The following is a 27,254-nucleotide window of genomic DNA, read 5'->3' as shown; positions in this document are numbered from 1 at the left end:
CTTGAATGAAGTATGACATTTGTTGTCCTCTCATCTATGTCATTGGAGATAGTTCCTCCCAAGTACTTGAATTTGATAGCGGCGACATTCAGGGGATTTGCGAAGTGGTTCGAATCCTCAGGCTGCGGCAAGAAAATGTGTGAGAACTTCATAAATCATACAAACATTGGAAAATATCAAGTTTGGTTGATGAGTTATGATTTGAAAACAAATCGTTCATATAATATCATTCTAATTTTATCGATTAAATATGATATTATTTCATAATATTTTATTATTATTGAGGTAGTAGATGGGTATGATTGATTTCTGATTGTTCAACTTATACAGTTGCTGTATTTTTTCTCCTGTGAGTTCTGAATTACCCCATAAACATTGTCAAATAAAAAAGCCGACAAATTCAATGAGAATAAATAGGAGTAAACATTGAACATCAACAATATTATTAGTAAACATCTAATAGACCTATTCGAAAAACATTGGAATATTTTTATTACATTACCGTACTTTTCAAATCATAGAACACTAACAACGTAAAAAATCGTATAACATTAGAATCTTGATAAGTGAACTAAATACGTAAATAAGTAAATTATTGGGATCTTTTTTACAAGCTTTTATCACAGATTCAAACGTTACTTCTATATTATGAAAATCAGATTCAAGACCAAGGAAGAAACGGGTAAATTGTATCGCCCAAGATCTTGCAGAGAAGGGACTAATACCAAACGAAGCCCATGACCGAGACTCCTGGAAGCGACTGAACCGAAACGCTGACCCCATCTCAGTGGGTAAAGGCTGAGAAGAAGAAGAAGAGGAAGAAAAGAAGAAGAAAAAGAGATTCTAATTTATTATCACTGATAATGGTTACTCAATTCAACTGAGTTTGGTTGATCAAATGCTTGATCAAATAATGAGCAATAATTCATGAATTAGAAATACATTCACGTGCAAGTTTCAAGTAACCTAAATAATTTAATATTCATGAATATATAATTCTGCAATTTATAACTATTAGGTTCACTGTCTCCAAAAAAGTTAAACCAAAATTCTAGTTTAAACCATCAGCTGACTCAATTGAACCACATTAAATTTAATGCAACCATATATACATTGATAGAAATGGTTTAATAGTTGAAGAAATTTGGAGAAACCGACCCTAAATAATATAATAAGTTATAAATAATATTATTTTGTGTTACAGCTGAGCTATTCTACTCACATTATAATTGAAAAAATATGAACAATATTGGCGAAAAATTGCGTATGGGTTGTGACCATCAAACAGTAGATTGTCCAGTTTTTGTTTGGATTTTGCAGACAATGGTTCCTCTTCATTGTTCTAGAAAAATAATTCAGAAGAAAACAATAATTATTATTTCTGCATGAGGAACCAATAAAAAGTAACAAATGTAATGTATGAATGTAATGACAAATTAGAGCATCTTATACGATACACATTTAAGCCGCGATTACACCAAAGTTATTAACAAAATGTTAATAGCTTATTGTCCGAGCGAAGTGAGGTCTAAGATTCAAGTCGACGGTTTTGCATTTCTCTTTATGTTTATATTTATGTTACGCATTTACAGCGATAGATTTTCATGAAATTTGACAGGTATGTTCCTTTTTGAATTTCGCGTCCACGTGTACATACGGTTTTTTTGAAATTTGCATTTCAGGGATAATACAAAAGGAAAAGTAGTCTCCTTTGAACTCCAATATTACCGTAAAAATCAGACTTTAGAATTATTCATAATGAATCAGCTGTCTAGTGGACTATAATACTACCCGTTCAAAAACATGGAACATCTTGAAAATGTATCTTTCCATCAACGTTAGTAAATAGTTGTCTACTAACTTTGTCTTTCCATAAGCTGAGGCCATGATTCTAGTTTGGAGTTATTGATAGAAAACACTTTTTTACATTTTAGGACAGAAAGCTCTATGTTTATTTAGGATTTTTTCTAGACATTTTAATTGATAAATTATTTATTATTTTTTGGGAAAACATAACTAGAGGTGAATGTAACTTACTGAGCGCGAGGTCAACTGTTCATAGAACTACTAGTCCTTATTGGTTCTATTAGTTGAACGGTATTTTACAAACAAATATGGTCATCATGTGTATGATAAGTTATGTTCAATCTAATAGAAACTATAAGGATTAAGTTATTAACATTTCGTTAACATTTATTACATTTTGTTAATAACTTTGGTGTAAACGCAGCTTTATACTGAAAAATGTTACATTTTAAATTGAATCTATTGTACTTACTTCTATCAGAGATAATAATACATGTTATCTTTTAATAATAATTAACGGTATATTTTCTCTATGATTCCACTACTTACGTCACATTACAAGTTACAATCATTATCAAATTATAAAATTGGAGAAAAAACATGAAGTCGTCATAAGATAAGGAATGAATACATGCAGAAATACTTCCAATTTATCTATTATTCCGATAAGCCAGAGTTCATTAAACCATTTAAATTTGGACAGTCTCCAAAAACGTCAATTTCCATCGAATGTCAAATGATACAAAAAATGAAATTGATGATAAGGCTGATCACAATCATCACATCGATGAAAAATCGAGCATTGCTCAGAAAAGATAAGCTAAAAAGAAAAACATTCAACTAGACATGACTACTCTTCGTGAGGAGATTGATATCATACCTTTACAATAGCATTCACCTTATCAAGAGTGAATATATATATATATATATATATATATATATATATATATATATAATAATAAATATAAAAGTAAATAACAAGAGTGTAATAAGAGTAAATAATAATAGTGAAAAGTGTGTCTTCTTGACTTACCCTTCTTTCAACTCTACTCAAGACTTCTTTCAAGTTTTCCAAAGTTGTAGGCTCAGTAAAACTGTCACCATACTCATCATACATTATTTTCATTCTCTCACTTGTATCTTCACACATGCAGATCAAATCTTTGGGGTGAAAATCAACCAAGTATCCCAATTGGACGCATTGCAGAAACCAGCTCACTGTCACGATGTCGTGCTTCCCAGACGAAACTGCATTTCGCACTCTGATCGAATTCTTCTCGGAACCGCAGATAATGAGATGTGTCTGCGTACCTAAGAGAAATTCTTCAATTAATCATCATTTATTGGATGATAATATAATAAAAATAAAATTAAATATATTATTAATGTATGTTAGTAATATGTATTAGTATATTAGTAATGTACACAGTGTCCCACGAAGTGGTTTACTCGTTTAATTTTATATTACGTGCCCATTCATGTACCGACTTTTTCAAATTTTACACAGATTAAAAAGTAGGTTCTGAAAATATTCTGGGAAAATTTCAGCTCCCCAACCTTAGTAGAAACAAAATGGCGTCATATTGAAAATTTTACCAATTCGCTTATTACTTTCATGAGTTATTATCTGATTTGTTTACTTTGTTGCAGTAGTCTTGCCTCATTTGATGGTACCAGAGATGAATCAAGCAATCTTCCAACAAGATGGTGCTCCACCTCATTTCGCAATTCATGACAAGCAATTAATAAATGACAAACTTCATGGCCGTTGGATTGGTCGTGTAAATCAGATTGGCCAACCAGATCACCAGATTTGACTGTTTGTGACTTATTTTTATGGGGTTACTTGAAGGGAAAAGTTTATACCCATAGCTTCAATAATGATGAGGAAGTAAAACGATCAATAGAAGAGGAATTTCTCCGGAATACCGCGGAGTTTGTTTGTAAGAGATAACGAATCAATTATTAAGCACTGTTATCGGTGTGTTGCTGTGGATGGACTTCAATTTGAATAATTTTGGACTTTAAGTTTTTCATTAGGCTATGTTCTAGTTTTTTATTTAAAAGTCATATTGCCCTAAAGTGCAACAATAAAAATATTTTATAAAACCAAAAACACCTTTTTAATGTTCTCAAAGTATCGTTTTTCAATATGCCGCCATTTTGTTTCTTTACGAAGGTCAGGGAGTTAAATTTTTCCTAGTATATTTTTAGAACTTACTTTGTAAACTGTGTAAAATTTGGAAATGTTCGGTACATGAATGGGCATGTAATATAAAATCAAACGTGTAAACCTCTTCGTGGGACACCCTGTTTATATTAGTAATGTATTATTATGATATATTATACACGTTATATTAACAAGTAGCTTGAATTTGGTGTTTGAATTTAAAATTTATTTTTTACAGGTCATGCTGCCGTAAATTTTTGTATTTTTCACTTCACCATTTTTTAAGGGTCATGATGCCGGAAATAGGATTATATATGAGTAATATTATTATATAAATAAATAAAATAAAATTATTTTATTATATTGGATGGATGACAATGAATAATACCTCAGTTTGTATGAGTGACAACTGAGAAGAGAAATACATCCAAAATACATGCAATCAATAATCAATTATTGTGATAGTGATAAATGTATGAATAAATACATAAATACCGGTATGCATTGAATCGAAAGAAGGATTACCTGGATTTTGAGTAACTTTTCCACCATTCTCAGCAATTTTCGTTTCAATTTCCTTTTTCGTAATTTCCGTATCGCCGGAGAAAACACAGATTTCCTTGCCTTCGAACAGATTTGTGACACGTTTCACCCTCTTCACGTCGAAGCTGATGCGATCAAGGCTAACCGCTGCCACCGGCTGCGACAATTTGATGCGTTTACTTTTTGGAAGATCTGATGTGGATTGGATGTGCGTTGAGCATAGTTTACCACTAGCTGCCTGTAACACGTGAAAATAAATAATTTGAAATACGAATGCGGTGTCAGATTGGTTTGAAATTGGCAATATATACGTTGTGGTAACCTGTTTTGTGCCCCACGTTGTGGAGTCATGACCCAAACATTATGTATTGGCTCTCTGACGTCAACATGCTGAGATTCTAACCTACAAACAGTATATTTTTGGCTTTTTCAAATTAGCATTAATTTCTGCCAATTTATTACTGGGGTTTTGACCTAGCAATGTGAGGTCTAAGATTCAAGTCGACGGTTTGGCATTTCTCTTAATGTTTGAATGTTTATATGTTGCGCATTTACGGCGAAACGTGGTAATAGATTTTCATGAAATTTGACAGGTATGTTCCTTTTTTTATTGCGCGTCGACGTATATACAAGGTTTTTGGAATTTTTGCATTTCAAGGATAATATAAAAGGAAAAAGGAGCCTCGTTCATACGCCAATATTAGAGTAAAAAGTAGAATTCAGACTACAGAATTATTCATCATAAATCAGTTGACAAGTGATTACACAGATGTGTGGAGAAGCCAGTCTATTGCTGTATTTCCATAAGGTCTATAGTTTCAATCAGGTACTTGTGGATGAGAATACTGCGTGAGGTCTACTGTTCATAGAACTACTAGTTAAATACAAACTTTGAGTTACTCTTTCAATTATAGATTTTATACCTTATCATTTGCCATCTTATCAGTATGCCGTTACTGGTTTGGTTGACTTCAACCTCTCACTATAAGATATAGTCTCTAGTCCTAGCAATTGGTTTCTTAATGCTAATATTTAATTGCCCGACTGTGTTAGCCAAAACGCAAAATTACAACGTCACTGAATTAATCAACATAAAATTGTACAACGGTTTCGAAAAACAACTGAACACCTGTCCCAATAATGAATGGGATTAGAATAAAAGTAGGAAATTATTTCAGCAAATTACAGTAGCAAAGCAAATTATAAATTGTAGATAAGCTTTCGAAATGTTCCAGACTCCAAAGATGAATAAAATAAAATAAAACTCGAATACTCAGTTTTTGATTGTTTCAACACTATATAGTGAGGTTTACATTTTAGGACAGTATTTGATTAACATTGGTTTTGCTATCCTTGTGTATCATTCAACAAAGCAGATAGCGCTATCTTTTTCTACCTCCACAAAGTTGCCATCAGAAATTAAATGCAGCCTTACAAACTATCACATTGAAGAATAAACAGTTTTTAGTTTGATTAGCGCTTTATGGTGGTATAACATTAATAGAACAATACGTTCAAACTACAATTATCCAGTACAATTCAAGAAAAATGCAAGATTGACATACCGTACGTAGTTCATGGAACTCTTTCAATGTGAGGCAGTCCTGCCATCTCTTATCGTATCGTACTTTTTCGATTCGAGGAAATCTCAGAGTAAAATTAACTGGATAAGCGTCGCTTCTAACGATTTCTGTAGCTTTCACCTGAGAACAATCATAATTTAGTTCAATTTACACAGTTCAATTCACTTTCATTATTTACAGTTCCGTATTCACTTTAGTTCAAGTTTAATTAATATGAGGTTGATAACAATTCGAGATATTAATTATTCTCCTGTACTTTAGTTGGAGGTTATAAACAGATTCACACTCTAAGTACGATTGCTTGCTCAAAAGAATACTATAAAATGTGACATAGAAAGCCAAATTGAAAAATAATCTTTAAGAGTAGACTTGGATGTAGAACTATGGGAACTTTGGAATAACTATATTACATTAAAATTCACCTTATCGGATGAGCACGTTAAACTATCGATCCCGGCCGACATATGATAGTTGAGAGGCTCATTGATTGCTTAAATTACTCAGGAAAGGTGGAACTTCCATCAGGGACCAATTGAAATCAATAAAAGCAATTATTACTTCAAAATTGAATGTTATTATTCAAGTTGAACAGTCATATTTTTATTCCGTAATTTTTACATATTGGTCATACTTTATTATGTACCATACACAAGAAAAAATATAGTAAAAACTGAAGAGAAACTCAATTCAGGAATAGATAAATTTCATTCGCCGATTAATTTGAAACGAGCACGATCTTGAATTATCACTCGAGTGAATAAAAAGTTAAAACAACAATAATTGAGAATATTGTTAAAAAATATTCATTATTAGGCGGATAATAAAGAATCAATATTCTTTATTGATTGAAACAACTTTATTTTGCAAATAAAACAATTCAAACAATCTATTTGAGATCATAGTTTCAATCATGATTATTTTCATTGCAAAAAAAACTGATTATAGGGAGTAAGTACTCAAAATTTTAGCCACTTGAAAAATTCTTCAAAAACACAGCAACATATTCAATTTTATACAAGACAACAATGGATAAGAGAATTGGAAGTCTGTATATCCTTGAAATTCCGAGAGTTCGGAAAGTAACGCACATGTCCTTACCTTATGTTGTGCGCGACTTTTCAATCTCTCTATACCAGTCTATGTAATTAATAATATGATTTCATTCATTCATTTATACAATGAGTACATTATCAAAATGATAGGGAGAGGAAAGATAAGGTAACCTTGTGCTATTCCTCTCCCAAATTTAGATAACGCATAGTCCAAAATAGTTTATGTCTCGTAGTTCTTTAATTCACAAAATTTTCATTCCTCAAGTATTTTTACAAAGTAGATTATAATAAAGTAAATAAATAAATGAATAAATAAACGAATGAATGAATACTATACAGTACCTGTAGAATGCAGGATTTAGCTGGCTCTATCCACAGATCTGGCTTCTCCTTAGTCCAAAGCAATCCGCGCGGCAGAGCAGCCTTAGCTCTTGTTTTATTCCAGTGCTCGGCCAGTTTAGCTCCCAACTCCTCCAGTTCTCCCACCGTGCACCCTGATCCAACCCTCCCAACAGCAAGGAAATCCTTTGGATCCCCCACTAAACCATAAATGAATATATAAATAAACAAAAAATCATTTCATTTGTTCTAAAGCCTTCGCTCATAGCCTCATACAAATAATTATTATATCTACGTCAATTACAAAGTAACAATAGAAAACAAATAACAAACATAAATCTTCGAAATATATTAACAAGTAGCAACGTAGAGACAATGGATCTTTTAAAAACGCCATAGCACATTAGTGGGAAGGGTAAAAATGATTTTATCAAACTACTGTAGAGTTCAAGACTTGCCATTCAAGAATTATTAATAACATCTATGACTTTTTGACAATTACTTCTTTAAGATGGCTTCCTCCTGAAGGGATACACTCTTGAAATCTGTGTTGACGATTCCTCATTGATCGCTGCAACATCTGCGTTTCCTGGTCCCATGATCTGTCCACCTGCGATTTTCTGTTTGTGGAGCTATCTCAAATCAAACGTTTTCACAACTTGACCAATAACTGTGGTAGAATCATAAAAAACAATTTAAAATGAAATTAACAATATCCCAGCTGAGATGTTGCTCAGGAATCGTTCAGGAATCTCAACACAGATTTCAAGATTGTATTCAAGCAGGAGGAAGCTATCTTGAAGAAGTAATTTAAAAAAGTGATAGATGTTATTGATAATTTTCAAATGGCAAGTCTTGAACTTTACATTAGTTTGAATAAAATCATTTTTGCCCTTCCCACTTATGTTTTATGGCATTTTAAAAGTTCCCGTTATTCTGTGACACCCTATATTACTGAACCATAAATTAACGCAATATTTTCATTATAAAGGCATTGAAAAATTCAAAGTGTTAATCATACACACAACAGATTTCATAAATTTTTATGAATATACCGTTATATTTTCAGTTATGTTCGATGAATAAACATGAACTATGCTGCATTATTGAACTATTATATACACAACAGATTTCATTATTTTTTCTTGAGAATGAATATTTATGAAGACAACCTGCCGAAATGTTCATACAATAAATTGGAGAAGTTTCTGTTTGAAACCACAACGATTTAGAGTGGAATATCAAGAAATTATTTTGAGAAAACACAAGCATGTTTCAACACCTATGGTGTCATATTCATGAATATTTGAGTTTTCTTCTAAATTCAAATTGATTCAAAACAAAACACACTATCAAAATCAAAATAGATAACCAATACAATCAGAATAAAAAATTCAAATACAATACAAATACAAAAAAACAGGCTTCATGGTGGGATGTGCTGAATAGAATGAAAGGAGAAAAAATACCTAGCCAACTATGGTTTCCCATGTAATAGGCAGGTGGAGGGTATAAACTGTGTCAGAAGTTCATATTTCTTATCGATACATACAATATTAGACAATGTATGTAACGTAGATAATTTTTTTCATCGAAGAATAAAGCGTTAATAAATTAATAATTCATAGCATCATAGGTGTTGAAACATGCTTGTGTTTTCTCAAAATAAATTCTTGATATTAATTTTACTCTAAATCGTTCGTTGTGGTTTCAAACAGAAACTTCTCCAATTTATTGTATGAACATTTCGGCAGATTATGTTCTTAAATATTCATTCTCAATTAAAAAAATAGAATCGGTTGTGTGTATAATAGTTCAATAATGCAGCATAGTTCATGTTTATTAATTGAACATTACTGAAAATATAAACGGTATACAGAGTGAGTCATATGTATGGGAACCCTTCAATAAGAATGAGGCTATTGTAGATATAAGGATAAGAATAAGTAATTTGTCAAAAATACTCTACCTTTTGACGCACAACTGAACTTCAACCCCTCATAAGGGGATGACTTAGGGGTTGTAACTCGAATATTTTAAATGTAAACACTCATTTTGTGGTACATCATTTTAAAGGCCTTTTCAAAACAAGAAAGATGACATCAATAAAAATGTTTTATGATACGTGTATCCAAAATGGCGGCTGATTGAAGTTTTAGTTTTTAAGGAAATGAGGTGTTGTAACTCAAATATTTTGAATGTAAGCACTCATTGTGTGGTACATCATTTTAAAGGCCTTTCCAAAACAAGAGAGATTACATAAATATAAATGTTCTATGATACTTGTATCCATAATGGCGGCTAATTAAACTTTATCAATCATTTCTTTAAAAACTAAAACTTCCATCAGCCACCATTTTGGATACAAGTATCATAGAACATTTTCATTTATGTCATCTTTCTTGTTTTAGAAAGGCCTTTGAAATGATGTACCACACAATGTGCTTTTACATTTAAAATATTCGAATTACAACCCCTAAGTCACCCCCTTATGAGGGGTTGAAATTCAGTTGTACGTCAACGGGTAGAACCAATAACTTATCCTGAAAGTTACAGCATTATATCTACAACTGTTTCCAACTTATTGAAGGGTTCCCATACATATGACTCACTCTGTATATATTTTGGTGTGAGTCCCTTACGGACTCTTGCCTGATTTATTAATGTACTTAATTGTAATTGATTATTATTCGAGATGGATTGAAGCATACCCAATCAATAGCAAAAGCAGCTTCACTGTAATTAAAAAAATTAAGAAAACATTAGGCAGATTTGGAATACCTCAAACACTAATAGCAGATAACATGCCATTTAATTGATTGATTGAGTACTTTATTTATGTAGATTACAGTATATACTGGCTTATACACTTATATACAATAGCTTACAATACAGCAAAATTATAGATGAATTTACATAATATCGACTAAGAAAATAATTATTGAACTGTATATGATATGAAAAAGCAGTTTGTAATATAATAACTATAGATAATAATCATATTGTTATGCATCTACATAAATTGGCGGAGCTTTGGACATATCAATGTCCATTCTTCGGAAAGAATATTAAAAATATCCTCCCCACTAACTCTCTACCAAAACGTTAATTTCGTTATTTAAACTAAGGATTTAATAGAAGAGAAATGCATCAATTTGCAGAGAATTGGGGATTCAAAATTACCACATCAAGTCCATACCATTCAAAATCAAATGGATTAGCAGAAAAGGCAGTTGGGATATTCAAAACAATGTTTAAAAAGGCAGCTGCAAACAAGCAAGATTTGGAATTGTATTTACTAAATTATCGTAGTGCTCCCGTAGCTGGATTAGGATATACACCTTCACAGCTTCTTAATAGCAGACATATGAGAACTAATATTCCTATACCACATTACGCATTGAATCCAAAAATAATACCTAATGAGATAATCGACAAGATGGCAAAGAATCAATCGATTCAAAAACTTTACTATGATCGTAACGTATCTAAAAACACCGAAGATTTTGTAGTTGGAGAAGAGATGATATATATGCAGAATATTCATAACAAAGAATGGGAAAAAGGAAGAATAATAATTGATAAATTACCACAACCAAGTTCATTCCTGGTTAGAAACAATAATGGCGGTGTTCAGCGAAGAAACACAATTCATATACGAATAATAAAAAGGGGAATATAGGATAATATATGACTAATATAAAGTCTTAAAGAGGGAGATGTTACAGAGATGATAATAATTATTATCATATGATTTCAATACACTAGTTACCAGAACGTTAATAACAGTTTAGTCTTGAATGAATTATAAATAAAGATGGTTGGTTGATATGAAGAGTATTATTTATTCAATATCTAACATAATAATATCTATTTATTTTGGTCTCACGAATTGAAAAGTTTAATAAATTAATAATATAGCATAGGCCTACGGGAAATTGATTACTAAAGTGGGACTGACTTAAAACTTTCGGCATCAGTTGAATGGGTTGATAAGGGGTTGATAAGAACTGCTGATAGTAGTTAGCAGTGAATCTGACAATAATTAGATTGAATAACTCACTGGACTCTTCCTTGACTGCTGCTACACCAAGCAGGAAGTGACTGACCAATCCCTTTCTCCGACCCTCTCCATAATAACCGCCAATTATTAGCAAATCCAAGTCCGTCATCGCTCCATCTGTATACTGAAAAATAATAATAAATAAATGTTTATTTAAAAAAAAACGAAAACTACTACATCAATTTACAGGAAATATTGGATAGTTTAGAACAGTGGTTCTCAAAGTGTGGGGCGCGACCCCCAAGGGGGGAGCGCAAAGCTTGGTTGGAAAATGTTTTAAATTTACTTCTAAAATAATTACGATAAGCAATCTTTCTATTTTTAAAATTACATGTGAGTAATTTTTACTCATAAAACATTTATATCAACCGTATTGTCAAATTCAAATTCTCAATCAATGAGTGCTCCCTCAACATGATAGAAAAAGGAAACCTCATTGATCTCCAAGGTAACTTTGCGCTTAAAATGAATGTTGAAGAATATTCTCTTACATCCTTCTGGATTGGTGTACAAAAGGAACATCCAATTTTGAGTAAAAAGGAATTGAAGATATAGACTCAATTTGCTACAATTTATCCGTGTGAAACTGGGTTTATACGTATGTGGGTGTATACGTATATGTACAAGGTGAGGCATAATAACAAGCGATTTTAAAAATACTGTTAAATAAAAACCCTTTGTTAAAAAATTATTTTTATTCCACAATATTAAAAAACATGAAAAAGCATTTTCTGCAACAGTAAAATGTCAGTTATTTCTTGAAAATAACTCCAGTAAGATGGCGTCCGTTTAAACGTACACATTCCTCCAGCCGGACCTTGAAGTGACTCATCACATTTCGTAGCATTGCCAGTGGGATTTGACCAACTTCCTGCCGGATCCGCTCTTTCAGGTCTTCAATTGTTCTAGGAGGATTACCTTGGTAAACCTTACTTTTCAGATAACCCCACAAGAAAAAATCACATGCTGTGAGGTCAGGTGAACGAGAGGGCCATGCAATATCTCCATTTCGGGAGATCACACGATTTGGAAACAACTGATTGACAATATGCTTACTCGAGCAGTGTGGGATGTTGCTCCGTCTTGCTGGAAAAACATTTCATCGTTCACTTCGTACTGTCCAAGTTGTGGAGTAAAAAAGTTGTCCAACATCTCTGCGTATCTCTGCGAAGTCACTGTCACCGCATTGCCATGGCCATCTTCAAAGAAGTATGGCCCTATGATCCCTAATGAAGACATGGCGCACCACACAGTTAGCCTACTTTTTTGGAATGCAATGGCTGCTGATGCAGTTCTCTAGGGTTAACATCACTCCAAAATCGAAAGTTTTGCTTGTTAACATAACCTGAGAGATGGAAGTGCGCTTCATCACTCATCCACAAACGGTTTACAATGTCCTCGTCTTCATTAATCAAATCCAAAAATTCTAAGCTGAACCGGCTTCTGCTTACAAAATCCGTTTCCTTTAGGGCCTGAACCATTTGGATTTTGTACGGGTGGAAGTGCAAATCTTGGTGTAAAATTCGTCTTACCGTTCGGTTTGAAATCCCAAGTGTAACGCTGTGTCGGCGAGCTGAGCAACGAGGGCTTCTGTCAATGGCGACTCTTACACGTTCAACGTTTTCAGGTGTGCGCACAGTTTTCGGTCTTCCTGTTTTCTTCCTTGTCGTTGACGCAGTCTCTTCAAAGTTCTTAACCCAATTTTTAATTGCACAGGCAGATGGCACCGGCTGATTCCGATTAATGTTGAAATGGTTGCGGAATGCACGACGTGCTAACTGGTATGAACTACCGTTTTGATGCAAGGCTTTGACAGCGTAGGCACGATGCTGTGGGGTCCAGCGCTCCATTCTGACGAAATGCTATTAAAAGCGCCAAACGTAACTGATGCTATCCCCTCCACCTCCCTCCAACGCAGCTTGGTTCGCGCGCTTTTTAAAATCGCTAATTATTATGCCTCACCTTGTATATGTACAACATGTATAGTAGTCTATGCTTATACATGTAGTCGTAGGGGGTCCGGCTTACAGCTGAATTATGCAGGGGCGGAGTGAAGTAAAAAGTTTGAGAACCACTGGTTTAGACAATTACATACAACAGTTAGTTTCAGAAATTTCTTGTAATGTGTTTTCTACATATTGAGTGTTTTCTGTGAGGAAACTGACCTACTCCACTATGGCGTACCATGTTCCAAAGTAGCTTGAAAAATAAATAAATTTCACAATATACAAAGTGTACCGTAATATGAGAAACATAGAACCTATGCTTATGTACAAGCTGAAATTTCTTTACTTTCTTTCATTTCTCCCAACATGATACACCGGTAACAGCTATCTTCTATAGAAGGCAGAGAATCGGCAACACTATCCTCCTATATTCCTCCACTTCCTCCAATTATCACGTGGACCTCACTATAGTTTAATTTTTTAATGAGTGAAACGCTAATGCCCCTATACTCCGTGTAAATCTTCTTCAGACTTGGAGGAATTTGCGGCGCTGAGAAATGGAGGGAGATCAGCCAATTGCAGTGATGGATTGAGTCATAGGTGGAAGCGTAGTTGTCAATTTGTCGAATCGAGTCAGTCGAGTCTGTGATTGCAGAGAGGAAACTTCCTAAGTTTAACATGAGCGCTTGAATACTCACTGGAAATTAGAGAACGCTGGCCGGTACACAACGGCCGCTGTATGCCTTCTCTGCTGCGCATGTCCATCCCAAGTCTAAAGTTAATTTGAACGGAGTATGGAAGTAAAGGGTAATTTGAGAAGGGACAGTTTAGGGCATAAGCCTGTTGTGTCTTTTCACAATCATAAGTGTAATAATTTTACATGACTGAATAGAGATATAATTTTTAGAGAAACATAGGCATAATCTGTAGTCTTTGTAGTCATGTATTTCTATAGTCCTACCTCTGGTTTGATTTTATACCATCCTCCGGTCCGCAAATTTGGCTTATAAATCGACTCTGGGTGTTTCAGAATAATTCCTTCTTCTCTGTTGTCAATAGCATCATTCAAGGATTTCATTACGTCTGCTCTACAAAATTAAGAAACATTCTACAAAGCTTATTTATTCATTTAAATTATACATTGATAGATACAATATCATTCTTTACTATGAATGATTGGGAAAGGACCAACAGGCTTAAAGCCCACAACTTTTCCTTTCCCAAATTTAGATAGAAATTGTCCAAAAATAGATGTTTACACTTCATGATTTTTGTGTAAGTTCTTTTGAATATGATTCAAATGGGAGCGAGTCTCAATATTTCTAATAATATTTTGTTGATCCACCTTCTCGCTGATTGAAAATCTTTGAAGTAACACTGTACATTCAAGTGACTGAAGTACTGTACATCATAGAGGAAAAGCTCACAATCTCACCTTGAAATATTACGTCAGTAAATTTTTATACTACAACAAAAGTTACATGATCTAACTAGATCTCGAACAACTCAAGTTTTGGACCTGCAGGTATTGATAACGAGCAAGTAAATTGAAATAATGCAGTAAAGGTAATGACCGACTGAAATTATAATAGTCTGGAATTAAAAAAATTCGAATTTAAGAGAATAACTTGATGTAGAAGGGATAGGCTTAACTTTAATATAATATTGAATGAAAAAGACTAAGAAATTGTCAAAAACCACAGATTCAATGATACTTAGAAAGACAGGTTCATTACACCATTGTCAATCTCTGATAAACAGATCTGTGGTTTTTGACAATTTCTTAGTCTTTTTCATTCAATATGAATAATCACCACAATATCAACTTCTCAACTACACAAAAAGTTTAATATAATACATTACAGGCCTCTTCAGTACTGATTTTTTAAATGCGGATGATGCCCATATTATGAGCTTTTAGCTTGTGCGTGGGCAATGTGAAGTGCAAGGGTAAATTGATGAGTTGATCAAACCTCAATTCCTATCGGCAGGATTCGAACCCACGACCAGGTAGCGCTAGCAGACTGAAGGGTGCAACGCCTTAGTCGTCTCGGCTAACCTGGCGGGCGATTATTCATGAAGTTCACATTATTGTATGAATAATGCGATATAATAAAAACCGATAATTGAAAAATGAAGTATCAGAGAATATAAATGATGTGAAGTATTTTCAGATAACTCACAAATGACGAGAGAAATAAAATATTATTGGAAGTTTTTCAGCATTCAAAGATAAATTTCAACAGTATCATTACAGTAGTTTAAGGCTGAGCAAAGGCTAAAATAAACTTTCTACTCGTGATATTTTTCAAAGTTTTTCGATTTGTATATTATCATCAAGCTATCAAAATGAAAACGTTTTCTCAGAAAACATTTTTTCCGATCATTACTTTTTGAGATATGAGCGCCTGAAGATTAAATTTGAAACATATGAAAAATATCACTAGTAGTTTATTTTTAGCCTTTGCACAGCCTTAACTTACTCAACTTCTAGATTTTCCTAGTTTTAGACTAATCCAGGATTTTACAGTAGATTGGAGAAAATGAATGTTTTTGAATATTTTCATTCAACGAATTGCCTTTTGCTATTTAGTTATTCGGTCAATATTTGCAGCATCAGAATTCCTCAGTTCTATTTATATAGCTTTCATTAAGTATTCGAATTAATTATTACTTAAATAAATCTTACCTACTAGAGACTTGAATACTTTCAGTAAGCATGATAACTCCATCCAAAGGCGTAAATACAGTAGATAAAATATTCAGTCTTTCCTTCAACGGTTTATTCGTCAGGACGTTTCCATTCAGTAGCAGTACATCAAATGCGCAGAAGCAGGGCTGATGAACATGGCCGAGTTTCAACGACTTTACATCGAAATTCATTCCTGAAAGTTGATTTAATATTAGTTGGTTGATTAGAAAATGAGAGTATAAAAATGTCTTCATTGTAGATTGATGAAATCGTACATTAAATAATTCATTCGGTCATGAAGTCTTGAATATCATTCAATAAAGATATAATTTTGACACATTCTTCAACATTCAAATAAAAATATTGAATCATGCTAAAGCTAAGTTTTGCCTGGTTCATAAGTCTGGAAATACTAGCCAAACTGGCATTCGGCATTCGGTTGGAGGCGCCATCTGCGAAGGTATTTTCCCAGTTTTCCCAAGTCAGCTGTGAGAGTCTTTTCCGTCTCCTCAAACGTCCTGCTCTGAGTTGTTAACACCCAATCATCAGCATAGCCATATTTTCTTGGTGTTGTCTCTGGCATGTCTGCAATGTACAGACTAAACAAGAGAGGGGCAAGCACTGACCCTTGAGGCAGGCCTTTCCTGAGCGCTGTGCAAACCATAAGACACATTGTAGAAGAGTGCACAAGAACAGCTTATGAGGGCAGGCTGGATGACTTCCTGGTAGCTACGTCAGATGCAGTGGCATATTTAAATCGACTAGATATATGTTTATAACTTTAAAATTTTTGTTTTTAATTTGTGTTCCACCCTTTTTTTTAACTTGTGACTAAGATTACTTCATTGTTTATATGTGTGACTTGTGTAAAGATTTGTGTCTTAGGGCCATACGCTAAATAATAATAACCAGCCAAACTAAAATCTATGAGAAATATCATTCTAAACTCCCTAATAAATTTATTGTGAATCGTCCTTCACGTTTATTTGACATGTATTTTATCTTTTGCTCAAACTTGTAACTTATACTAACACCAAAATACTTGCTTACAAGTTGTCAAGTTTGCCGAAAGATTTAATGGGCAATATTTTTAATGAGATAAAGTCTTAATGTAGCTTGAATCTTAAAATAATTTTTTTATTGGTTTTTTAACATACTTCATAAAAAGTATATAGTATTTTATCAAATAGTTTTTGGTTTCATAGGTGAAGTCATGCATTGAAAAATATGATATACTTTTTCATGTTATGTAATTTTCATTATCATTGTTGAATGATAACTGATAAAGTAAATAACTCCTGATAAAGTACATTACAATCACGTTTTTGGCAAGCAAACCGATAATGTCTGCTTCGATTTTTTTCATGGAAAAATAACAATTTATTCTAAAGATATGACAAATAAGTCCCGTACTAACTATATGGAGATGAAAAGCAGCCTGTTGATTATAATTATTGTGTCGTATATATTAAACGATTAAGCTTGAATACATAAATGTACATTCTCGGAAAAGGATAACTAAAGATATCCTTTACTGTCTTGGAGGATATCGTTACTGTAGCCTTTTATATCGTTACTTTAAAACTAAGTTATATCTTATCATTATACCTTGTTTGTTTATTGTTTTTTAAGGGACGGATTCAAGGATCCACAGGTTCAAAGAACCCCACACGTCAACCGAAGCTTATTGTGCTCCCAAGTAGTATGTTAGTTAGGCAAACCAATCCTTGTGTTCTTTACAAGAACCAGGAGTTTTTCCCTATACTAACATCCCATTCATCATCCGGTTGCTAACATTATACCTTACTCTTATATAATTACTGTTCAAACTGCGGCCGTTACGTCATTGAATAAGAGTCTTTCTATATCCTTCCCAGCCATGAAAGACTACGACCATGGAAGAGAGAAGTTAAAAAATCTAAGCCCAGAGTTGAAGCAGTAAAAGTTATGTTCTTTTTAATTATATAGGATAGGCATACTTAAACCATATTATGTTTTTCCACTAACCTTTGGACCCGAATGTTTTCAGTTTGGTATTCCAGCCCATCATTTCGCCATCAAGAATGACACTCTCCACCATCGGACTCAACTGCTTGCAGAGGCGAGGTGTTATAGAACCTATTCGATCGTTTGGACCAAATGAGTCGGTGTATTCGAATCCATTCCTATGATAAAATGGAAAAGAAAGTTAGGACTTGGTAATGGTGCATCGGAAATAATTTCAATACATTGATTTATTTTAAAACCAAAAATATTTATTTATTTATTCAATGGAGTAACCATGTGTGACCTCAGTAAAGCGTTCGATATTGTTGACCACAGTATATTGTTGTCGAAAATTTCTTACTATGGTGTTGGGGGTTCAGTTAATCGGCTTTTGATGTCTTATTTGACGGATCGCAAGCAGACAGTTAGTGTGGATGGTTGTTTTTCTCATGCGCGTGATATAGAGTATGGGGCTCCACAGGGCTCGGTATTCGGCCCGTTATTGTTTATCATAATGGTGAATGATATTTCTTTATGTATGGAAAACCAGATTGTAAGCTACGCCGATGACACATCATTGTTCTCCAGTAATGTTGATTTGGAATTGCTGAGGACCCAGATGAGTAGTGCCTATGATAATGTATCGGCTTGGTTCCAGGCTAACTACCTTTCTATGAATGAAGCGAAAACGCAGACAATGATTTTTAATCTGAGAAACGTGACGAATGAAATTGAAACCGTTAAACTCCTTGGTATAATGTTGGATACCGAGCTAACTTGGACAAGTCACATTGATTGGGTGTGTGGACGACTCAGCAGGGTGGTGTTTCTGTTAAGACGACTGAAAAATCTTGTTCCTCATCAGTATTTGAAGATTTCATACTTTAGGTTTTTCCAGAGTGTAATGATGTACGGGCTTATTCTCTGGGGTGGGGCAGCTCATGTGGGAAGAATTCTATTACTCCAGAAAAAAGTACTGAGAATAATGACTGGTTCAGACTACTATGCGCATTGTCGTCCTCTTTTTAAATCACAACATATTATGACAGTGTTCAGTTTGTATGTTATGCTCCTTCTGATAAAAGTAAAAAATGAGTTGCATACTTTGAAGTGTAGATCAGAAATGCATAGGCACGACACTAGACAGAGTAATTATTTGAATGTTCCCTATGTAAGATTGAGAAAGTTGCAGTGTCAATCTGACGTTCTATTAATAAGAGCTTTCAATAGATTACCGTTGTGTTCCAGGAATCTGAGTATATCTGTTTTCAAAACAAATGTGAAAAGGATGATTTTAGAGAACCCACTGTACAGTGTTGGAGAGTTCTTTGATCTCCCTTGTGACATTGTAAATAATTTCTTCCAAGCTGACTGATATATTAATATAATTACATGAATTGTTATGTTATAATTATTGATTGATGTTTCTAGGTATGTTGTAACCTGTATTTTTTTATATTGAGATGTTTATATGTGACATGGCCCACTGTACTATTTTAAGTATTTATCGGCTAATAAATATATTTCTATATTTCTAATGATACACAAAAAACAATACATCAAATGATTGGGGAAGGACCAACAAGCACAGCCAAAAACTGTTCCTCCCCGAATTTCGATTCATATACTGGTCGAAAAAGTAGGTTATGTTTTATTCACTTTTGAATTTGAGTCCAATTTTCAAACATTCTTTAAAAACCTTTGAACATGAAGAAATGCAAACACTTGAAAACAAGAGATTTTGTTTTTACTCTAAGGCTCAACTCACACTTACGCGACTCAGGTCGAGAACATGTGTTTTCCAAATGGTGACACTTAGACCAGACCAGTCGATTCTAGTCTCCGCGACTAGAGTCGAGTATCTTGTCGACCTGAGTCGCATAAGTGTGAGTTGACCCTAAGATCTCATGTGTGTAAATACATGTTCAACACACTTGTACTGTCGTTAGTGGCCCCCCTTACAATAGTAAAATATGCTTCCATGTTTCGGATGGACACGTTACTGTCGGTCCCGACTGCATAAAACAGGCGTTAAGTCATGTCAGAGGCCCTGAAATTGATCAGGTGCGGCCAGAAAACTCTGACATCAGTCCTGAGCCAGCCAGCTCATTCGATATGATCTATAATTATAATAAAGGAAAGAATTGGCGAATACACGTACGGGATAGGAAATTCACGAATGACGCATCGACACGTCTAAACTACTGAACTTGAAATTTCGCAAATAGATTCTTAATTTACCGAAGATGGCTATAGGCCTATTTTCATTTCTTAAAGATTTCAGTACGTCAAGTTTTCAATTAGACCCTTGTGGTGCACGGGATACCTGCTATAGTGAGGTCCACGTTATAATGGCAGTGTACGATTGACAATACTGTTGCTGTCCTTTCCTATCATACAACAAAACAGATAGCGCTATCTCTCTCTAGCTTTGCAATGTTGTCCGTTTGCCAGAATATTTTATTTTTACTTTTGACAGTGACTATACAAAAGTAAACAAACAATTCTCAACCGCTTTTTTTTTTCTTCATTCAATGAAAATACTTTAGTACACAAGTCGAATAATTGATTTAAAATGTATTTTTGGAACAATGAAATAATTTTTAGACATTACCGTATGAGAAACACAAATTAAAATACCTGAAATGACATTTTAAAAGTTGATAACTAACCATCCTAGACTTCATCCATGCTTCAGTTAGCCTACACATATAGGTTAGACCTACTCGTACCGGTATAAATAATATTGAAAGGTTATTTCAGAATTATTTCCATTTAAATTACTTATTTTAAATAGGATTTCTACTTTTCTTTCATTTTTAGAAGAAATTGGAATAGAATACCTACCAAATAACTTAATTTCTGTTGTTTTGAAATTCAGATTGGTGTATCACAGCTTTTTAAATTAGCCGCCATTTCAGGTTTGTATAAAAATAAAAATCTGATCTTAGTTATGAAAGCGAATTTTTCAAACAAATTATGTAAAAATATATTGTCTTGATTAATTTGACATTAAATTAATTATTTTATCAAGGAAATGATAATTATTATTAGATCAAATTTAATGGGATGAATTGAGTAACAGCTGTGTACACTCAGTGGCAAAATGGAGAGACTTGGCAACGTTTTTCTCCTATCTTTCTTCACTGCCATTATAACGTGGACCTCACTATAGTTATTATATAAAATGTGCACTTTTACACAAAAAGACAGAACTGAAGATACATCAGAGTTACACTGAACTTACCTAGAGAAATACTTGAAGTCACCCGCATTGTAATGCAGTTGGCACCGTTCACCATCCCACTTTGTCTCGAGGAAATGATAGGGAGACGCCATCAGCTGCTTGTCGACTTTCTGCACATCACAGCGTTCAGCCAACATGGGCCGGAATGGCTCGAACATACACACTTCAACCTCATGCAAACGCCTGTCGGGGTCATACAGCTTTTCACACACCTACAATCAAATCAAATCAATTTATTTGCCACTTGAACAAAAACAATATAGAAAGTTTAATAAGATAAGCATATAGCTTAGATTTCAAATCAATCACAAGTAAGATCAGAAATAAAACATAAATTTCAATACAAAAACTGAAAACTTAAATACTATTATTAAGTTTATTGAAATATTTCTCGTTTTAATTATTTTCCAAATGCGTCTACCCAGTAAGGAAACCCTGTCCGCTGGGAGCGCGTATCAGAATATTAGTTTGTTTTTTGGCCTTGCAAAATTATTTCTTTAATATGTAAATATTTCCTATTTTAGTGATAATAATGTGAAATATTTCTTCTATGTTTGGTTTTGAAGCATCTAAATTTAAAAATCTACGTAGTGAAAATAATTAGGGAATGAAAATTTTGTGAAGTGAACAACTACAAGACAACCTATTTCGGAATATGTGTAGCCTTATCTAAATTTGGGAGAGGAATAGCACAAGGTTACCTTATTTTTTCTCTCCCTATCATTTTGATGATGTACTTATTGTATCGATTAATTAAGAATAAAGTTGATTTAATTATTTAAATTTACGGAAAAAACATAGAAAACGAAATGGAGATTGAGAAGAGAAATAAAATTTATAGAATACTGTTTATAGTTAGTAGATAGTTGATCAAAGAAAAAGGTCTCAACTATCCAATCCTCCATGAGTCCTTCTTTTTCCGGCCTACCCTCAGTTGAATATTGTAGCCTATATGGAAGAACATTTTTCAATTTTGAACTAATATAATGTAATTGACGTCGTAAAAAGAAACATTGGATGCGTATATGTCAAAGTGCACACTTGGCTATGCATGGCCAAACTTGCAGATGAGAAACAATATCTGGAAAGAGCAATAGGAACACTCACACTAAACGCTTGCACTTGCTGGTTGCGTTCGGTGGGAGCAGCTACAGACAAGTCATAACCTGTTTCAATGGCACTTTTCAAATTTTGTTTTTCAACTCTCGCATGATTCGACTTGCTGAGCAAAAATTTCAGACTTGCACTTGCACATATATGCATTCATTGTGATCACACCCTAGCTTTATAGGTGCGTACAAACATACGCGCCACGAACACTCACGTTTCATTCATCAGCTGATGCTATGAATATTATATCCGTTTATATATATCTTAATCCTATTATATTAAGCGAGCAATTTCTGTATTTTTATATCTGGTTATTTATATTTATATCTGGTTATTTATGTTCAACGGATCTCGAAAACGGCTCTAACGATTTTCACGAAATTTGGAACATGGTAGGATTATGATATAAAAATTCGATTGCACTAGGTCTCATCCTTGGGAAAACTCGCTGAACGACATTAAAATGATAATTCATCCTTGGCTGAAACAGCTAAGACTTTCGTCGTCTGTGGATAGTAAAGAAGTGAGTGAGCGAGTGAGTATGTGAAAAATCTAAATATCGCATCCCCGAAATTCATAAGATGACATATAGCCAGCTGTGAAATATAAACACGATCATTTTAGAGAATTGTGTTGTGTTATCAATAAATAAAAAATAACGAGCGAATCTCGGTGCCCCGATATTATTATATTAATTTAACATTACATCGACTTATATCTGCTTATTATATCTGTAGCTTACTGTTTCTGTACAAATACAGATGAGCAGAGCATGAACAGTGAAATGAGCGTGTTCGTGGCGCATAAGTCTGTATGCAGTTCAAGATTTCACAGACGAAGTCCAGTTTTTATTCTGGCGTTTCAGTTTCTTACATCATGAAAAATGGTAAGCTATTATTGTAATCTTGATCAACCATCATGAACTGCTATGTTCTATCAAGCCCAACTAGAATAGCAACTTGAAGACCATCTATTTGCCCAACCAGAGATTTCTGTTTAAAAGCCCTATTGAAATAGCAACTTGAAGACTATCTATTTGCCTAACCAGAGATTTCTCCAAGTGACTCTGTAGAGTTATTGGTATCTCGCGTGACTCATGAATGAAAGGATGCTGGTTCGGGACCAATCAAACATATTTATTTGCTGGTATTTTCAATTATGATGGAGATTATCTATGAAATTGTTACAAGAGAATAAATAATTATTATTTATTTTCAAGTTTCCTGGACATAAGGAGATTTCATTCATAAAATAAATTTTTTTGATCATAAAATTTTCTCCAGAGCAAAGCACGGTTTATCTGCTAGTTTGTAGTATAAAAACGTATTTATTTATTGTAAGTTAGCTTATGCGTACCTTTTGAAGGCTGAATGACACATTGAACAAATCGATAGCATCACGGTGGTACGCGAAAAGCACTTTCTTGTGGCCCATGCCAAGTTTCATTTCTTTCAACAGTAAACGTGTCAACCACTTAATCTCTAATGGCGTCATCTGCTGAATCATCGACAGCAGTTCATCGTCGAATCCCCCTGCAATAGTCAATAATATCTGTGTATAGTGAGATCCCCGTTGATAATGGCAGTGGAGAAAGATAGAAGAACAGCGTTGCCGATTCTGCCTTGCCACTGCCTTCTATTGAGGATAGAATAGAATAGAATAGCTGCCTTTATTTTTACCTAGGAGGGCGGAGTTAGGGCGCAGCCGGCCCCCTCTTACACTCAACCCTCCAATACAATGCTAAATAATTACTAGATTAAACAAATCAAATCCAGAAAAAATATATATACAATATTACAAACAAGGTAAATAAATATTATTGAAATACAAAAATAATATCAATGGAGAAGAAAAAATATTAACGAAACCTAAATTATAATTGAGATATGCATAGAATTAAAGAATAGCTGATACTACAAGGTGCGCCAGAGAAACTTACTTATTTGAAAAAATTCCCACGCGATGAATTGGTCGTGTAGAGGGGCAGGAGGGGTCGCATATGGAGGAGGAATTTCTCAAATTTATGCTCCCTCAAGTCAGTAGCCATCATGTTCTGGTCTAGAGAGCAGCGAGCCTTCGCAGTAGAGACTTTTTTTTGTAATGGTCGATCACTTGTTGCAAGCAACGTGTCTTCCGCGCTCGATTTGAAATTCCTCCTCACAGACTCGTTCCTGGCCGTAATTCGATTCTGTCGTGGATTAGCTCATGGAGTGTGGAAGTGTCGCTAATCCAAGAAATGGACTTCAATGAACCCACAGAACTCCAGAAAATATCGAAAGAGTGAGGCAGTCAGATGTGCGTTCTCCCCGGCGTTCGACTCGCGAACACGCTCACGAATTTTCCATGAAGACCTTCAGTTTCATCCCTATAAATTAATTGGCTGTTGTTCAAGAATGTAACAATTTTGGAACAAAGGCACCAATAAGTCAATGAGATTTTGAATTTTATAGAGCCGGTGAGTTTTTTCCTCATTATTACCACAATGAAACATTCTTAGAATAATTTCAAATCGGTTGAGTGACATTTTTTCCCAAACATTAGATTGAAACAAATAACTCTTTTTCCAATAATGTTTGATACTTGGCATTTGAACGAGCCTCATCCATAAGATAATACCCAAAAAGCATCTCATCTCATCCCTATCAACAGGCACCCACTTGGTAAGTCGAGAGAATTTTGAAATATTAGGACCAATCTGTTGGTTTGCATAACGATTTGTCTCTGTTGTAAGAAAGTCTAGAACATCATCACACAGAAATAAACTGTAGAATTCGTAGGGTGAGCAGTTGGCCATTGTTTCAATAATATCTGGATTGATTCCAGTTGGATCTTGATGTTCATTATAAACAATAGAATCATCGATTCTCCTAGAAACAGGGCCCCATATACAGGGCCCCAGTATTTGGATCATGTTGCAGCTGGTTTGGAGGTTGGTTTGGGGTTGCACGTTGGATAGCATCAATAACATCAGGTTGAATAACTTGAATAGCATCAATAATATCAATAGCATCAATAACATCAATAGGTTGCTCAATGTTTGGATCAGGTTGCAGCTGGTTTGGAGTTGTAGGTTGCTCTTCAATAAATTCAATTACATAATCAGTTTCTTCGATGTTATCAGTCCCATTGGGTTCTGGATCTAGAATCTTGATTTCATGTTCACTTTCTTCGAAAAAATCACAATCGCCGTCATCAAGAAGGACATCCTCTAAGTCAATGTCCATGAGAAGTCTATCTATTTCATCTTCATCAAGTGGGTTTAGATCACTCATGTTGAATATATGGTTGAATTTCCTCTAATAATTAGAAACTTTAAAAAGAACTTCACAAACGTTCAACACTGAATCAACACCAAACGAATATAACCATAAAATATCAGCAAGCTCAAAGCACGATCAAACACTGCCTACACAATTTTGTTGTAACTTTCGAAAGGGTATAGAAATCGATCACATACCGTAATAATGATTTAAAAATAACTTAATAATTATATTCAGTGATTTAAAATTTTATTTCAACTTATTTGTGGTTGAATTGAGAATAATAATCTGAAATTGGACCATTTTCAGTATATATTATTTCTAATATCGATACATCGACAAAGAAGATGAAATCAAGGAGGCTACGACTGTAGATTTGTTCTCCAGGGTATACTGTTCCATATTCCAATGCAAACAAATGGTGTTTGAGGGGCTCTAGAGGCCCACACAGCAAAATAAGCAAGATTGACATGATGGACTTGAAAACCCCTCATAGCACCAGGAACAACTTTGATGGGGGGTCAGGTTGACCCCTCATAGCAGACTGTTGTTCAATAATTGACTGAACGCGATTTTGTTGACCGTCAAAGGTGGCAGTGGAAAATATCTATGTAACAGATCAGCTGATACGTTTAAGGCATAGTGGATAATAATTATTATAAAAGCATGTCAATTTTTTAACAACATTAACTTACACCACTTTTCCTCTCACCGGCTCTTATGTTATATAACTGTTTGCATTCTCAGTTGCTACCAGTTATTCAATCGACCTATTGTGTGTAATTTCTTTCAGAATATTGAGACTTATAAATCGCTGCAAATGATTTAATTCACATTTCATTTGTAAAACTAATTAAATCGATATATCGATATTTTTCTGTTTTAACAATTTTACATGTTTATATTGGATGCAAGGGATAGTTTTCCGTTCTCAGAGTGATAGTAAAAAAAATTTAGCAGATTTTAGAGGACGAGGGGGAAATGAGAAAGTAACAAGGAGAGAATTCAAGAAGATTATAATGATACTTTTCAATTTCTTTATCGTGGAGCTCCTTAAGAAAAAATCCAAAATAGTGTTCGAGGTACAGGTAGGTCTATTTTTTTATGGCCCACAGAAATCCTAGAACAATGATTTTCAGAACAATAGAAGTTTCAATAATTATTTGAACTTACGTGGATTATGCTCAGCATGTTTCATTGCAAGATTATCCAGATGACTATTGACATCCACAAGCGAGAGTTTGCCACTAGCAGAATGCCGATTTTTAATTATCCAGAAAACGACTTCTGCGAAATCGCCGGCAGCATTTCCACTCGATTTTGGAGCCCTTTTAAATTTGGAGATAAAATGATTAACGGTAATACGAAAATTGATATACGAGGGACATTTTTTTCAACCTCCGATTTGCCATAAATAAAAGACGAATGTAGGCCTATATAAAAGTATAATTCTTCAA

The 27,254-nt window shown here is 34.1% G+C and overlaps 1 protein-coding gene across 1 annotated transcript; it reads right to left on the bottom strand.

Annotated features, from left to right (window-relative positions):
- On the bottom strand, window positions 1-27,254 carry LOC111048235 (DNA ligase 4; the record flags this gene model as incomplete). The annotated part of the gene is given in 13 exon segments (XM_039422131.1): window positions 1-122; window positions 1,223-1,342; window positions 2,840-3,117; window positions 4,502-4,757; window positions 6,085-6,222; window positions 7,497-7,693; window positions 11,557-11,680; window positions 14,464-14,590; window positions 16,192-16,387; window positions 18,202-18,359; window positions 21,428-21,639; window positions 23,894-24,069; window positions 26,971-27,254. Coding segments are annotated over 13 exon segments (2,129 nt in total), but the record flags the coding sequence as incomplete, so codon positions are not given.

Source organism: Nilaparvata lugens, chromosome 2, assembly GCF_014356525.2.
Source record: "Nilaparvata lugens isolate BPH chromosome 2, ASM1435652v1, whole genome shotgun sequence".
Lineage (NCBI taxonomy): Eukaryota > Metazoa > Arthropoda > Insecta > Hemiptera > Delphacidae > Nilaparvata > Nilaparvata lugens.
This window is presented reverse-complemented; position numbering and strand designations above follow the sequence as displayed.